General features: G+C 45.4%; 6 protein-coding genes across 6 annotated transcripts; 3 read left to right on the forward strand and 3 right to left on the reverse strand.

Annotated features, from left to right (window-relative positions):
• Positions 1-477: 477 nt before the first annotated feature.
• ASPWEDRAFT_739311 (uncharacterized protein) lies at positions 478-1,644 on the forward strand (the record flags this gene model as incomplete). Its single annotated transcript, XM_040839408.1, has 1 exon — positions 478-1,644. The coding sequence occupies one exon, from the start codon at positions 478-480 to the stop codon at positions 1,417-1,419; it is 942 nt and encodes a 313-aa protein (XP_040688301.1). The 3' UTR covers positions 1,420-1,644.
• A 792-nt stretch (positions 1,645-2,436) lies between these two features.
• On the forward strand, positions 2,437-3,009 carry ASPWEDRAFT_171470 (uncharacterized protein; the record flags this gene model as incomplete). Its single annotated transcript, XM_040830791.1, has 2 exons — positions 2,437-2,744; positions 2,805-3,009. The coding sequence occupies 2 exons, from the start codon at positions 2,437-2,439 to the stop codon at positions 3,007-3,009; spliced, it is 513 nt and encodes a 170-aa protein (XP_040688302.1).
• Positions 3,010-3,747: 738 nt separating this feature from the next.
• Positions 3,748-5,999, reverse strand: ASPWEDRAFT_154026 (uncharacterized protein). Its single transcript, XM_040829656.1, has 3 exons — positions 5,772-5,999; positions 4,460-5,652; positions 3,748-4,402 (listed from the first exon to the last, which is right to left on the reverse strand). The coding sequence occupies exons 1-3, from the start codon at positions 5,905-5,907 to the stop codon at positions 4,088-4,090; spliced, it is 1,644 nt and encodes a 547-aa protein (XP_040688303.1). The 5' UTR covers positions 5,908-5,999; the 3' UTR covers positions 3,748-4,087.
• A 580-nt stretch (positions 6,000-6,579) lies between these two features.
• Positions 6,580-9,571, forward strand: ASPWEDRAFT_154029 (potassium ion transporter). The gene is made up of 11 exons (XM_040829657.1): positions 6,580-6,781; positions 6,835-6,955; positions 7,020-7,156; positions 7,219-7,384; positions 7,445-7,572; positions 7,627-7,668; positions 7,729-8,028; positions 8,101-8,215; positions 8,276-8,984; positions 9,041-9,084; positions 9,142-9,571. The coding sequence occupies exons 1-11, from the start codon at positions 6,745-6,747 to the stop codon at positions 9,368-9,370; spliced, it is 2,028 nt and encodes a 675-aa protein (XP_040688304.1). The 5' UTR covers positions 6,580-6,744; the 3' UTR covers positions 9,371-9,571.
• Positions 9,572-11,787: 2,216 nt separating this feature from the next.
• On the reverse strand, positions 11,788-12,578 carry ASPWEDRAFT_171473 (uncharacterized protein; the record flags this gene model as incomplete). Its single annotated transcript, XM_040830792.1, has 3 exons — positions 11,788-12,284; positions 12,326-12,426; positions 12,487-12,578. The coding sequence occupies 3 exons, from the start codon at positions 12,576-12,578 to the stop codon at positions 11,788-11,790; spliced, it is 690 nt and encodes a 229-aa protein (XP_040688305.1).
• Positions 12,579-12,632: 54 nt separating this feature from the next.
• ASPWEDRAFT_171474 (sialidase family protein) lies at positions 12,633-13,538 on the reverse strand (the record flags this gene model as incomplete). The annotated part of the gene is made up of 2 exons (XM_040830793.1): positions 12,633-13,129; positions 13,250-13,538. The coding sequence occupies 2 exons, from the start codon at positions 13,536-13,538 to the stop codon at positions 12,633-12,635; spliced, it is 786 nt and encodes a 261-aa protein (XP_040688306.1).
• Between the last annotated feature and the right edge of the window lie 22 nt (positions 13,539-13,560).

Here is a 13,560-nt window from a genome sequence, read left to right on the forward strand (position 1 = left end):
CCCTAACCCTAACCCTAACCCTAACCCTAACCCTAACCCTAACCCTAACCCTAACCCTAACCCTAATAAATCTATTAACCATGGTAAATTATGAATCATACACCTTGAATTCCTCATGCTCTGACATCTTTCAATCCCACAAGATAGTGAGGAATACTGCATACTGACTGAGGGTGGCCTGGCTTGCTAACAACTGGTGATATCACGACTACTCCCGAAGTGGTGGTATGCAGGTCCTTTGGATGAACTACCAAGGCTCTTCGGAGTAGGTTTTTATGATGTAAGAGTGGCTGGCGATGCCCGTTATATTATAAATATTTGCATCTAGAAAGTGAATTGAGCACTTCTTTCATCGTCTGTCTATACCAGGCGTACCAAGTCACCATTGCAATATTCCAACATTCCAACATTCCAACATTCAAACATCCCAAGATTCTTCTCTTTCTCTCTCTGTATTTTCAAACCCCCTGTTTCAAAATGGCCCAACCTCAAGATGCTGTTGCGTATGGGGCTCTGCCAGTTGAGCAGGAGTCCCAAGGATACGGGGCTCAGCCGGTTGATCGAAAAGCCTATGAGTTCTTGCCAAGCGTTCAGCTGGCTCCTGGAGCAGCCAAGACTTTAAGTCCGTCTGCCGATATCAGTTACTTAATGACCCCTGTCAAGACCCAAAACGGACTCAAATCTTGCGTTGCATTCGGCGTGGTAGCGATCCTCGAGTCCCTAGAATATGGGAAATTGAATCCCCTCCAGGAGCAATCTGAGACCTTCAGTTGGTCCAGGACAAAACGTCTGGAGGGAAGAGACCCAAGGGACAATGCTGGCGTGGTCACGTCCAATGCTCTCACAATAGCACAGGTCGATGGAAATTGCTGGGAGAAACTCTGCGATTACAAAAAAGCGCCCTTCGCCGAACCCAGTGAAGCTGCGGTCAAATCTGCACAAAATATGAAAGCCCAGAAACCAATCACGGTCCAGAGCCTTGAAACCATCAAGGGAATGATTGACGATGAAAACAACCCTCACCCTGTGCTCCTTCAATTTAAGATCGTGGGCACCGAGAGCCAGCAAGCAAGTTACATTAGAGGGGACACCGAAAAAGACGGCTACATTAAAATGCCTGATCCGAATTGGACCCGGACTGATGGTCATTGTGTTGCTGTGGTTGGATACGACGACAACAACAGGCATGGAAATCTTCAGGGCTATCTTAAACTCAAGAATTCTTGGGGTATTGATAAAGGCGATCATGGGTATTATTTCATGCCTTACGATTTCTTTCATAAATATTCAGAGGGTATCTGGTACATTCCGGGTCAGGAGTTTGACCTTGGCCAGGATCAGGTTAAGAGCGCTGCGCCGTCTTCATCTTACGGTTTGGATCCCAATAAGTTCATCATTTGTCCGGGTCAATCCCATTGAAAAGTAATGTCAATTTGAGGCTGGCTGTAAGGGCGCTGGGATTTTTGAGACAGCCGTTGAATTGTATGCAAGGGCGCACGAATCTTCAACAAGAGCAAATCTATGGTCAGTTAAAGCAGAGGACGGCGGTATAACACTCTTCGTGTTAGAAAAAAAAATTAGTAAGAATTTTGTATGTGAAAATTTGGAATGCAACAGACATTGTGTCTTGGTTTTTTAATTCACCAGCATACTTTACCACCTGCCACCTAATTATCAAGACCATAATCTCTTAAAAAGGAACCTCTAAAAGCTGTACATAATTGATATTATACAGAGATCTTTTAGCGTTGTGAACTTAAGAAATTAAAAAGGCTATACATATATATATTTTCATCAATCCGATATCAATAAAATCTATAAAAAGAGTAGCTAGATCTACTTTTTTGGTCAATTAATCCTATTTCTAGTATTTCTGTAAAGGATATCGCTATGTTGTGAAAATTTTCAGGCAGCAGGCGGTATCAGGCGGCAGGTAGTAAACTACATTAAGCCATGATCCCAAATATTCTTTACCATGGATAGATTCGAGCCCTCGGACGCAGAATACATGCATCTTTCTTTGTATAAAATAGTTACAATTAAGGTTTCTTCCGTTAAGGTTTCTTCCGTTAAGGTTTCTTCCGTTAAGGTTTCTTCCATTAAGGTTGCTTCCGTTAAGGTTGCTTCTGTTAAGGTTAGTAGTCCTGTGGATATCCCCAACGCTAAGAGCACGCAATTCAGCAGTCAGCTGTTAACTGTAAAGGGAATTCTTTATCTAACATTCAACTATGTATAAGGAATGCTCATGGCCCCTGCGGTTATTTATGTAGGTCTCAAAGAGGGGTTTGATAATGCAGCATTCCTCTCCGCATTGAAAGTGCTGATCTAATTCGCGACATTCCTTCGCCGGATGCTATATAACAGGGCCACATCACCTATGGAGGCTAAAAACCCTGAATTTCGATTTAGTGGGCTTGCAAGGAAAACAAAACAAAAATGCTTTTTTCACCTCGTCTTCTCTTTTCCTGCTCGCTGTTCGGTCTTGCAGCAGCGGGTGGGAACCCATTCTCTGAAAATAATCACCACTCCCAAGGCGCGTGGAAGCCTACAGACTCACATCAACATCCACACGTACCTAAGCCGGATGTAAATGTGGCTAATTATATTCCTACCATCAATACTGATGGCAACAATGATATTGGCAACGACAAGAAGTCTGGTTGGGGTGGCGGTGGTGGCTTCAACAATAACCACGAATACCACAATTGTTGTGATGCGTCGGCGACCATTACTGTGACAACTGGGTAAGCATTGTCTGCCTCTTCCATTGAAGGTTAAATATATTGACATGTGCGGCTCATCAGAGGGGACACAGCCACCACTACTCTAACGGAAACGACAACAATCACCAGTGGCGAAACCACTACTGAGACCGAAACAGTTACAACTACCATCAATGAGGGCACTACTGAGACCGAAACAGTTACAACTACCCTCAATGAGGGCAGTACTACGACAGTCACGATTCCCGTTGAAACATGCAGTGAGTCTAGTGGTGCTGGTGGCTAGATATTGAAGACTGGATGAACATTTGGTAATTTCCATGACGTGAGACGGGTGTTCAATGTTTTAATGGAAGAGAAAGCAGATAGAGGATAGGCCTAACTTCATGTGTTGAGAGATGATACAGGAATCTTCGCATGGTACCTTTCCCTAGACTATAGGGTATAAACTGCCTTCCCGATTTATATTTTGTATTGGGATGGGAAGCTAAAGCTGTTAGCAGCAGATAATGTATAATGTGGTCTATTTTTGTTGTCTTGATATTTATGCATAAGCCTCCAAGCTGCTCTCAGCATGTGTTGTTGTTGGGCTCATGAACCAAGGTTATATCCTTTTCTATAGAGGGTGTACACTGACTCGACCCTCTGACACTGAGGGTGTCCATTACCATCTCTAGTGGATCCGTGGTAATTTTTTTTTTTTTTTTTAGTAGGCGAAATGAAGGTGATGTTCAACCACTAAACATAGTATGAATCATAATTTTTTAATACATATGAGTAGAGTATATTATATTGAATAGGAATCTTCTTCCCCTTTATTTATATCTGTTTTCCCTGATTTTATACCATAATTTAAAGGTATACTGTCAGATAGTCTAATAATTTAAATTATTCTAGTATAGTCGAGTTATACTAACCTAATTTATAGTATTTTTATATATAAATTAGTTCATGGTATTCCTTGCACTTTACTCTATATTGTTGGTAGCTGGAATGTTACATTTGATGAAAGCCAAATTGTTAGGGCCTGTATGATATACTGTATGTAGGAACTACTACTAAGACTATAACATGGATATATATACATGACTATATGGTGCGCATCTCTGATTGTGGGTTTGGAAAACCTTCCAAACCAGTGATTAGTTCTACAACTAATTGACCGCTGCATTTACCACACTATCTGTATCGATAACGAGTCTGCGTACTCGTAATATCGCACACTCTCACAAATCCGGACTCTCCCCTCTAGAGGGGCTTCCGGGCATCCATTACAAGTCCTCTAGGTGTCAATTTAGCCATGCGGCTGGCTTGATATCTATCAAGAAGCCGAATATCCTGCCCGTGGGGAACTGGGACCAGAGTTATTTCCCAGCTTTGACCTCAACTTGGCTTGTGGTACCGAATGCAGCAGCTGCTTGCAACGGATCGCCTGATGTACTTGCTTCCAAGTGAGAGTGGCGCAGGTTTGACGGACCCGATATGACGGTAGTGCGCTGAACACGCCTAGACTCAACGTCTTCAGGCTTTCGGACAAGATACTTGCCCAGTACTGGGATTCTGCGTCGAGCTTCCACAGCGTGCGGCTCATTGCTTAGGTTCTCGCTCAGCACCCGGCCAAAGGTCCGAGGCACTAGGTATCCTACCTTTCCAAGTGGGATACTGAGCCCATGGACGACCTTACACAGCGTTAGATGCCTTGGCAACAATAAGAAGGTCTAAATAGGGCGACTTACAACACTGCAGACTACAAGGAACCAGACTACAACCCGAATTGTTTCACCAAGGTCCTCAATGTCGCTTCGAGGAACACCATTTTCATCGCTCAAATGTTCCTCAACAAACTCCATACTAACAAATAGGTAGAAGACGGCAGAAACACCGATGGGTCCGAAGAAACCCACGAAAATGGCCTGCCTAACCTCTTCAATCTGGTAGATCCATTTGTGCATGCCAAAAACCCAAGGCAGACGCCGCAAGAGGAGCACCAGAGCACCAAGTACGACGAGGCGCCATATCGAGATGACAGAGTTGTCACCAAAGTGGTCCCAGGGTAGGTAGGCGCCGTACCACAGGAAGATGGTGACATTGAGGAGCATATCGATTGTCGGCTGCAAGGAGTCGTCCTTAGTCCGCAACCGGAACCAGTCATCCCACGTAAATGTGTTGCCGGCGATAAAACAGGCGAGCACATCGTCGGTGCCCAAGAGGCCGCACGTGCCCAGGACGAAGAGGGCGATAGCGACGGCAAAGACGAGAAAGCTCTCCCGGTCGATGTAATTGCGCTCCTCTGCCCAGTGCAGCAGCTTCTTGCCCACCCAGCCCACCACGGCGCCATACAGGACGCTGAGAATGATTGTGTATCCCCAGGTCAAGCCAAACCAGAGGCCCATGGCATCACCGGCGCCACCGGACGCAGCACCGGACCCCACATACTTAATGAGATAGAGCGCAAAAAAGAGGAATGGGTAGCCGAGCCCGTCATTGGTGCCCGACTCCGCAATAATGAGGTTCTGGAGGTCTTTAGGAATATTGAGGTCTGCAAACTTACCCTTGACGATGACTGCGGAGAGCACGGGATCCGTGGGCGTAACACATGCACCGACCGCGAGGGCATGCAAGAAGCTAGGCGTCCTGACAAGGCCCCAGACGAGGAGGCTAGTCGCGATCCACATGAATGTCATGCCCGGTCCGACAAGCAGCAAGACCGACTTCCATTCCTTCTTGAGGTACTTGCTTGGGAGCTGCACGCCGGCTAGGACCAGCTGCACGCCAAGAACCAACCGGGAGAAGTTGAACGTGATGGCATTAAGGTGGTCACGGCACTCGATTGCCGAGACGCCTTCTTGGTTGCACTCAGCGTATTCTCTCGGACGGATGAAGTTAGCTCCATTGGGTCCAAAGGCGACCCCCACCAAGAGCGAAATGACTAGCTTATCCTCCACAAGTCAGTTTTTTTGGCTCCGTCTATGCCATGATGCCTCGGTACTGTAGAACAAGCGGTGACGTCTCGTACAACGCCCAGTGGACACTGGGAAAGGAACTTACGAGCTTCAGAGAGATAGTAATTCTCCTTTAGGAGGTATGACACGAGTCCAAAGAGGGAGATGAAGCCACCCAGCACGGCGATTATAATATTGAAGTTGGAGAGCTGGAGCGGGATCGCCCAGATCTTGTGCACCATCCTGGCGGATTAAGATGTAAGGAGAGGGGCTTGTGGTGATGACGATAAGGGCGAGGGCCACGAGGTATTTATCACTGCTCGCTTTGTCGAAAACAATATGGATGATCGCGCAAGTAACCAATTTTTCAGTCTGTTTGTGGGTCGGGCCGCCACAAATATACCCGTTATTCAGCCCCACTGTTGAAGCAGCGGCGCTACTCATCTCGCTGCTTTCGGAACCGGCCAATCATATGGCTTCAGCTGTCTCCTGAATATCGTTGCCATTTCATTCATTTCAACGACCATATTTCGCAACGCATTCTAGAGCTCATTTTGCCTGCATATAAGGCCGCATATTTCGTTTAGACAAATAAGCAAGACTCTCATTTATTTGTGCTCATGATTGTACTGTAATTTCATGGGATCAAGCACCGATCCGCATTATCATATCTCCGTAACCTCAACGTGCTGGTGCGGCAGACCTGAAGCTGAAGGGGGTCTGCTGATTGAGAGGACAGATAGTTCTGGCATCCATACGGAGTACAACTTTGGACATATGATAAAGTTTAATGACCGAAAGCGGGATATGGACTGCCTTTATTGGCTTGATAAATCCCGCAACCAAGCCACCACCACCATTGAGTCCCTCTGTTAAAGGACTGCCGCTTCAACGGACTTGTCTCACCAGAATCCCAAAACTGGGCCTCTGATTACTTTCTATTGCATCTTTAACTCAGAAGCAACTCGGGCATCGAAATTACTTGAAATTCAATGATACACAGACTTTGTTATTGCTAGAACACTTTGTCAATTGTCAATCTCAAGGTTCTTGGCGTTGTATCCCAAGCGCAGGGAGGCATGTGGAAGCCACCTTTGAATTTCATCACTCTGCATTGTGCGTTTGACATTTCTTAACAGCGATTGCCCTAAAACTGATTTGTTGGCCAGATGCATATATCTTATCATGCAGTATTTCGGGACTCATCATCCTCTATCCTTATGGCAACCTGAAGGCCGTCGACGCCTTTTTCTTTGGCGCCAGCGCATCTACGGAATCAGGTTTAAACACGTAAAGCTCACCCTTGAATCAGACACAGGGTGTTGCATTAGACTCACGGAAAGGCCATATGCAGTGTTGATGTGAACGTGTTGAAGACCTACCAACAAGTGTTCATATACGTCGTACCGATTATAACGAACTTTATGTTTATTAATATTATCGTCGTCGCGGTTCGTCTGTATTGGTTCGAGAAGCGATTAAAACAGATAGGTGACGTATTCTTGTTTCGCCCTAATAACTGCTCTTGTTCTGACTGGACTTCCATAAAATAGCACCTGCTGTCCTATCTACAAAGGCCCGGTCGCCTGGGTTAAGAGATGATCGATATGTTCAAGAGGCGGAAGCTGGCAAGCTCCGGGATTCAATTCCAGAGCAAGAAACAGAACAGACACCAGATCAGCATTACACGAATATGGAAAGGCAGAACTCAACAGCCAGGTATGTGAATTTCACGACATATCACTTTGATTGAATGCTAAAGATTTGGCTTTGCCATAGCACGAACAACCATTCTGGGCCTTCGGGTGAGTTTAGCGCGGAATACAATGGTTTTAAAGACAAAAGTATTTCGTTTTCCAATGAAAACAAGGCCCTGCGCATCCCGTCTCCCTGCGAACACGATAGAGGTAATACTTTTTTATCATGTCATGTGATGAGCCCCTGTTTAACAAAAATGGCAGGTCAGCGAATACAAGAAGTCGATGAGGATTCAATTGCAAGTAGTACGTGATATTGATTATTATCTAGACCTTGGCAGGGAAAATGACTGACAAAGAATTAAGATGATGACAGGAGGTCCGAGGAATTCCGGCGCAGATGGAGGGACATCGCAAGCAATACGACTGGAATCCCGCTAGAACGTGTCGCCTCCTCCATGTTTGTGATTGGGAGACGGCCAAGCGAGCAAGGACAGCGGATTCAAAGAGCTGTTTCCCTCTCAAAGGATTCAAACCTTCCAGGCCTCTCTTCACAAGCGTCCGTCGGTCGAAACTCTCAGTTTTACAACCTCACAGCTAGAGACAGAGAAACCCTCGGTGGTATCGAGTACCGTGCACTGAGAGTGTTATTAAGGATTGTAATTGGTGAGAATTTCGCAAATATATATATATATATATGCATGATTGGCAGCATGTGTTTGCTGACGCCGGGTATAGGGTATCTCGTTGGGCTTCACCTACTTGGTGCAATTTGCCTGGTCCCCTGGATCCTGCATGCAGATCCCAAGTATAGAAACTATCTTGAGGAGTGTGGGCAAGGAAGTGTCTGGTGGTATGCATTATCTGAGAGTATTGCCAATATTTCCCGCAACTAGCGTGCTGATATCAACAGGGCTTTTTATTCGGCCCAAACGATGGTTGACAATCTCGGTTTTACTCTTACTCCGGATTCGATGGTGTCGTTTCAAGATGCCACCTGGCCAATGCTGCTGATGAGCTTTCTTGCATTTGCTGGAAATACTCTCTATCCCTGTTTCCTGCGCCTTGTCATTTGGACAATAAGAAATTGCACCCCGCGAGATTCTTCCCTGAAGGAGCCATTGGATTATATCCTGAAATATCCACGCCGCTGTTATGTATTGCTTTTCCCCAGCAATCCAACTTGGATTCTCTTTGGAATTATCCTTTTACTGAACGCTGTGGATGTCCTTTTGATTGTCGTTCTCGACCTCAACAATCCGGCAGTGAACAATCTCCCGGGTGGTCCAAGGGTATTGGCAGCCATATTCCAGGCGGCCTCATCTCGGCACACAGGAACGTCGACGTTCAATCTTGCCGACGTCAATCCAGCAGTTCAGTTCAGTCTGTTGGTTATGATGTATGTCGCAATCTTTCCGATCGCTATTAGTATTCGTGCCTCCAACACATATGAAGAACGTACGCTGGGTGTGTTTTCGAAGGACTCTGATCCTGACGAGAAGAACGGTTCGAAGTACGTCATTTCGCATGTGCGGAACCAACTTAGTTTCGACCTATGGTACATCTTCCTTGGGATCTTTTGCATTTGCATTTCTGAGTCAGACAGGATCATGCATGATACGGTGCGTCCATTTTCCACTCTCCATCCTTAACAAATGTTATTAACCATTGGTGCCAGTCCTTTCCAGTGTTCGCAGTATTCTTCGAGGTTGTTTCTGCATAGTAAGTAATTTTGCACTGGCCGACACCAAATGTAATGGGACACTGATATAGTTCTAGTGGAAATGTTGGCCTCAGTCTTGGCTATCCCACCGTACTCACTTCCTTGAGTGGGAAATTCAACACATTCAGCAAAGTCGTGATCTGTCTTATGATGATCCGAGGCCGCCATCGTGCACTGCCATATCGACTCGACCGGGCAATTTTACTTCCAGGTGAGCGACTCATTGACGACGATAGAGCTGGCCTGGGGTCTACTACTCTGTTTTCCAGCACAGATAATCGATAGCTGAAAGACAAGAGGTACTACACGCAGCAGTGTAGTTTCCGCAGGAATGCTGCTGACCCTCGAATTGGGTGATATTTTCCCGATAACAAGTTAATTGATAGGATGCTTAATTGGATATGCTGCTTTCTCAGCGATATATGTACTGTGAATCCTAGTGTCTACAGACAAAGTCCATGAAACCATTTATCAACGGAAATACACCACTTGGTTGTCTCAGATGCTGCTGATACGTAGATACCCATGACAATAAACAGTGCATGCCCATAAAGCATTTGCTGTAATCTTCCATTCCCGTATAGGTTGGATAGGGTTACTTACCAGTCTCCATCAATCTGGTAAAGTTATTACCTTGCTCTTGAGCGCACCTCATGGTTTCGCGTCGTTGACGCGAGACCAAGCTAAGCCGCTGCCAAGTGGCGTTTTTTAGTGTCATGGCCAACAGCAAAAAATCCCGGAAAAACGAGACTTGTCTGGTGAAGTGCGATTTTACATGGGTGATCAAGGAAAAGCACGAAACTGCCTGCGAATATTGCTTTATGTGCCCGTCCGGTCGCCATACCACAGATTAGTCTGTCGAAGAATATCTGTAAAGCATTGGGCTAAGCTCAACAGATCTATAAGGCCTAAGAATGCTTGAAGATATCATATAAATGGGAGTCTTAGAGCCGTATGACGATGGCACATGTAAGCCAAGCCCATGGAGCATGTTCCGAGACTTCACCACACAGCCAGGATATCCAGACCGCAATCGTCTTCAGTTCACATGGGACAGACCTGGAGGATGCTGCTACAACATTATAAAGTAATACTTTGAAATATTAATAATTATTAGTGTATGAAGCCGCCACCTTTATTAACAGGCCGTTAATCATGTCCTGCAGGATGTACCGAGTTATAGTAATTATAAGTAGAAAAAAGGTCGGCTCAACATTCACTTATAAAATAGATATTCTATCTTGCGAAAAGCCCTAGAAGTTGATATTGACTTAATATAGTCAACGCTTATGCAGTTATGGGAAATATGTAAGCTGCGATCCACCTCTTAGGTCATAATATCAACTCCACGCTATACATTAAGCAGATTTTAAAACCTCTATAGTGCTGTTAGAGGGTTTATATAAAAGCTTACTAGATTTCTGTTATCAAGCTTTCTTATAGTAATCCAATATGCATCATATGTGCCACAGCCTGCTTGCTCTATTTAGAGCTCGGATCTAAAGTAAGGGCCAGTCAGTCTTACGCTAGAATCCCTGGGTCAGATACACAAACGGACTTTTGATGGTGGAGTCAGATGATTAATCCCAGAAGTAAGCAAGAATAAAATAGAATAAAGAGGACTGGCTACACCTGAAAATTCCATCTTAAAGGCAGGGATGTGCCAAGCACCCAGTAATGCTGTGTCTGTACTTTCACTACAATAGCAAGTTTCAAGAAAGATAACCAGCATCCAGTTTAAATACATATACCAACAACTCTCTGCTTCCGATCCGAAGGTATATAGAGGCAGAAACGGCCAAAAACCACAATTGACTGACTTAAAGTCTTCCCTCACCACTTCCATGAAAATAACATGATTAAGATTATGCTCCCAGTTACTCAGCAATGTTGGCTTCTGGTAGCTATCAAAGCAGAGTTGTTTCTTGGCAGTCCTTGGAGGATCTTAGCAACCTCATCAATTTAAAACCATTATTAATGGTTAATGGTTGACCCACTAGTTGTTTTAGGCCGCCGCTCTAGTGTACGTTACTATGAAAATAGGATGGACCCTGTAGAAGACAGCAACCTACAGAGATGAGTGTTTCCGGGAATATGTCGAAATTTGCGAAAAATAGTTAAATAAATGAAGAAATGTGTCATGTCAGGTTACCCATAAGCTCTTATTTCATTTTCTTAATCAATTTTGTTGATATCTAATTCTATCAATACAAGACCAGAGACAGCAAGTCATACAATCCATGTTAGATGTCGAGTCCCAGCGTAGACCTGGAGCTACCGAGATATAGAGATCACCATGGGTTCAGGGGATTAAATGTTGTAAGGCTGTCAAATCGTGCCTTTCAGACGGTGACGCCTAGGATACATACCTTTTCGATTTCTGCTCGGGTACTACTTTTCCATGCCTACCTTTTTCTTACTCTACAACCGACCATACTACTGCAAGTATCGAGTGCTCAAAAACAATGAGAAATTAGTACTAGGCCTACTGGAATATTGACCAAAACGTATCTCACGAGAGTAAAAGCCTCGAGACTGGACTTCTGTGCCTGCTTCAAATTGTTATTTAGAGTTATCTATACTGTGGGGGACACATAGCTCAGTAATAATCGATTCAGGTAAAACAATCAAAATGAGTAAAAGTTCAAGGTATAAATAATTAGGCACAATAGTTTGACAAACAGAACTCGAGCAAATGGACCTCAAGATAGATTCTTTATCTGAACATTTTTGAAGCCCCCACTGCCATTATTCCCGTAAAAGCCGGCCATGCCTCGAGGAAAGGTCTCATCGGTAGCTGTGTAGCTATGGTTTGATCCAGAAAGTGTGACTGTGAGACTATCTGAGCGAACCGCAAATAACAAGTGATACCATTTGTTAGCTTCAATGCCCCCAGGAAGAACCCATGAGTGCAGCGGAGTGGAGGTATTGGATACTTGGTAAACAGTCAGGTTACCAGTCGCACTACTGATGACTGCCGTATACATTTTTAAATGATTTAAACCACTTTCTAAAGCAGACACCCGCGTACTCAGGCCAACATCGCCAGACTTGCTCCAGATCATGACGTCCGCACTGATCTCGTAATCCGTCCACCCGGATGATCCGGTCACTGCGACTGCAGCGGTATCTGTCGTTGGTGTGAAACTGTACTGATCGCCAGAGATGGACCAATCTCCCCCGAAATCGACCAGCCGGCCTGGCGGTTGGTGGAAAAGTTGGCTGTGTAAGGCAACACACCAATCGGTGCTTCACCTGTCCGTTCAGAACAGAACCCTGCGTCCTGGGGTGACTGAGTCGTGTATCGAATAACGCCGTTGGAAAGTGGAAGCAGGTTGGGACTGCGGTTCGACGTACAGTTGGTACTGGGTGGAACTGCCTAGGGGGACGGAGACCAGAACCATTCGCCCTTACCGTGGTCTTTATTGGTGAAGACGGAACGATGAATCTTGGGGGCATCATTCTTGGTTTTGTAGTCGAGAAATTGATCCATGCTTGCCAGGACTAATTGTTTCGTGGATGGATCCCACATAGTGTATGGGCTGGCCTAGAGGGTGATACTGTCAGCAGTCGCAATCGGATTTCCCATGTTAATCTTGTTCCAGTTAATGCCGTCTGCTGATGTCTTCCCATGAACTGTGCAGTTGGCATTGACTTTTGTACAGAACTCATAGCTTATAAAGTACTCCCCATTGTCCATTTTGGCCATGGTGGTCATTCTAGGACGATCTTTACTCCTTGAACTGACTACATCTGGAGTAAAGGTTCCTTTGTCCCAAGCGTCACCGCCGTCTGTGGAGATAAGATGGGCCAGTATCTGACCATTGTCTGCTCTGTTTCGCTCGTTGGAAAAGACTGCTAGAAGTCTGCCCTGACTGTCTAGATAGAGGAAAGGCTCCCAGATCCCACTACCACCACTATAAGTTGCGCCGCCGTGTTCCCATGCTCCCACAGCATCCCATGTCTTTCCATGATTTTGGGATCTCCAGGAGAAAAACTGGGTATTGGTGCCATTGCACAGATTACCAATGAGAAGGATTGTGCCTGCGGGATATTTACCAAGCGGCTGAGGGAACTTGAAGAGGAAGGGTTGATAGAAATAAGGGCTAGGATGGCCAGGGCTGGTTTGTGGGTCATGCACATTTGCCAGAGTTGTCTAATTACCACCTTCCTTGTCACTCTCCTGAGTGATGAAGTTGCCTGCGGTTCCATTAGAGGAGTTGATAGCCATTGTGGTGTTATCCACATACCAGTGTTCCCAAGTAGCCAACAGCTTGCCATTCATATCGCCGGCATGCTGGAGCTCAATGACGCGGGCATAGCTATTAACTTCATTTGTTGCTGCTCGTTGATAGAGAGAGGATCCCGGTGAGTCTGCGATTACCGGCAAGGTAATAACCAATGCAGTCACAGAGAACAAAGCACGCACTGTGAGACTCGTAATCTTGATCATTGTTGCTAGAAATTCTGCTGAA

The sequence above is a fragment of the Aspergillus wentii genome (assembly GCF_001890725.1).
Source record: "Aspergillus wentii DTO 134E9 unplaced genomic scaffold ASPWEscaffold_4, whole genome shotgun sequence".
NCBI classification, from domain to species: Eukaryota; Fungi; Ascomycota; class Eurotiomycetes; order Eurotiales; family Aspergillaceae; genus Aspergillus; species Aspergillus wentii.

Excerpts from the sequence above, each read along its gene's own strand:
- ASPWEDRAFT_154029 (XM_040829657.1), top strand. The coding sequence starts at position 6,745 with ATGTGGAAGCCACCTTTGAATTTCATCACTCTGCATT. Across the intron at positions 7,157-7,218 it reads GAAGCGATTAAAACAGATAG|CACCTGCTGTCCTATCTACA; the intron begins GTGACGTATTCT and ends TCCATAAAATAG. Across the intron at positions 7,669-7,728 it reads TGAGGATTCAATTGCAAGTA|ATGATGACAGGAGGTCCGAG; the intron begins GTACGTGATATT and ends CAAAGAATTAAG.
- ASPWEDRAFT_154026 (XM_040829656.1), bottom strand. The coding sequence starts at position 5,907 with ATGGTGCACAAGATCTGGGCGATCCCGCTCCAGCTCTCCAACTTCAAT. Across the intron at positions 5,653-5,771 it reads TTACTATCTCTCTGAAGCTC|TCATTTCGCTCTTGGTGGGG; the intron begins GTAAGTTCCTTT and ends AGGATAAGCTAG. Across the intron at positions 4,403-4,459 it reads TCCTTGTAGTCTGCAGTGTT|GTCGTCCATGGGCTCAGTAT; the intron begins GTAAGTCGCCCT and ends ACGCTGTGTAAG.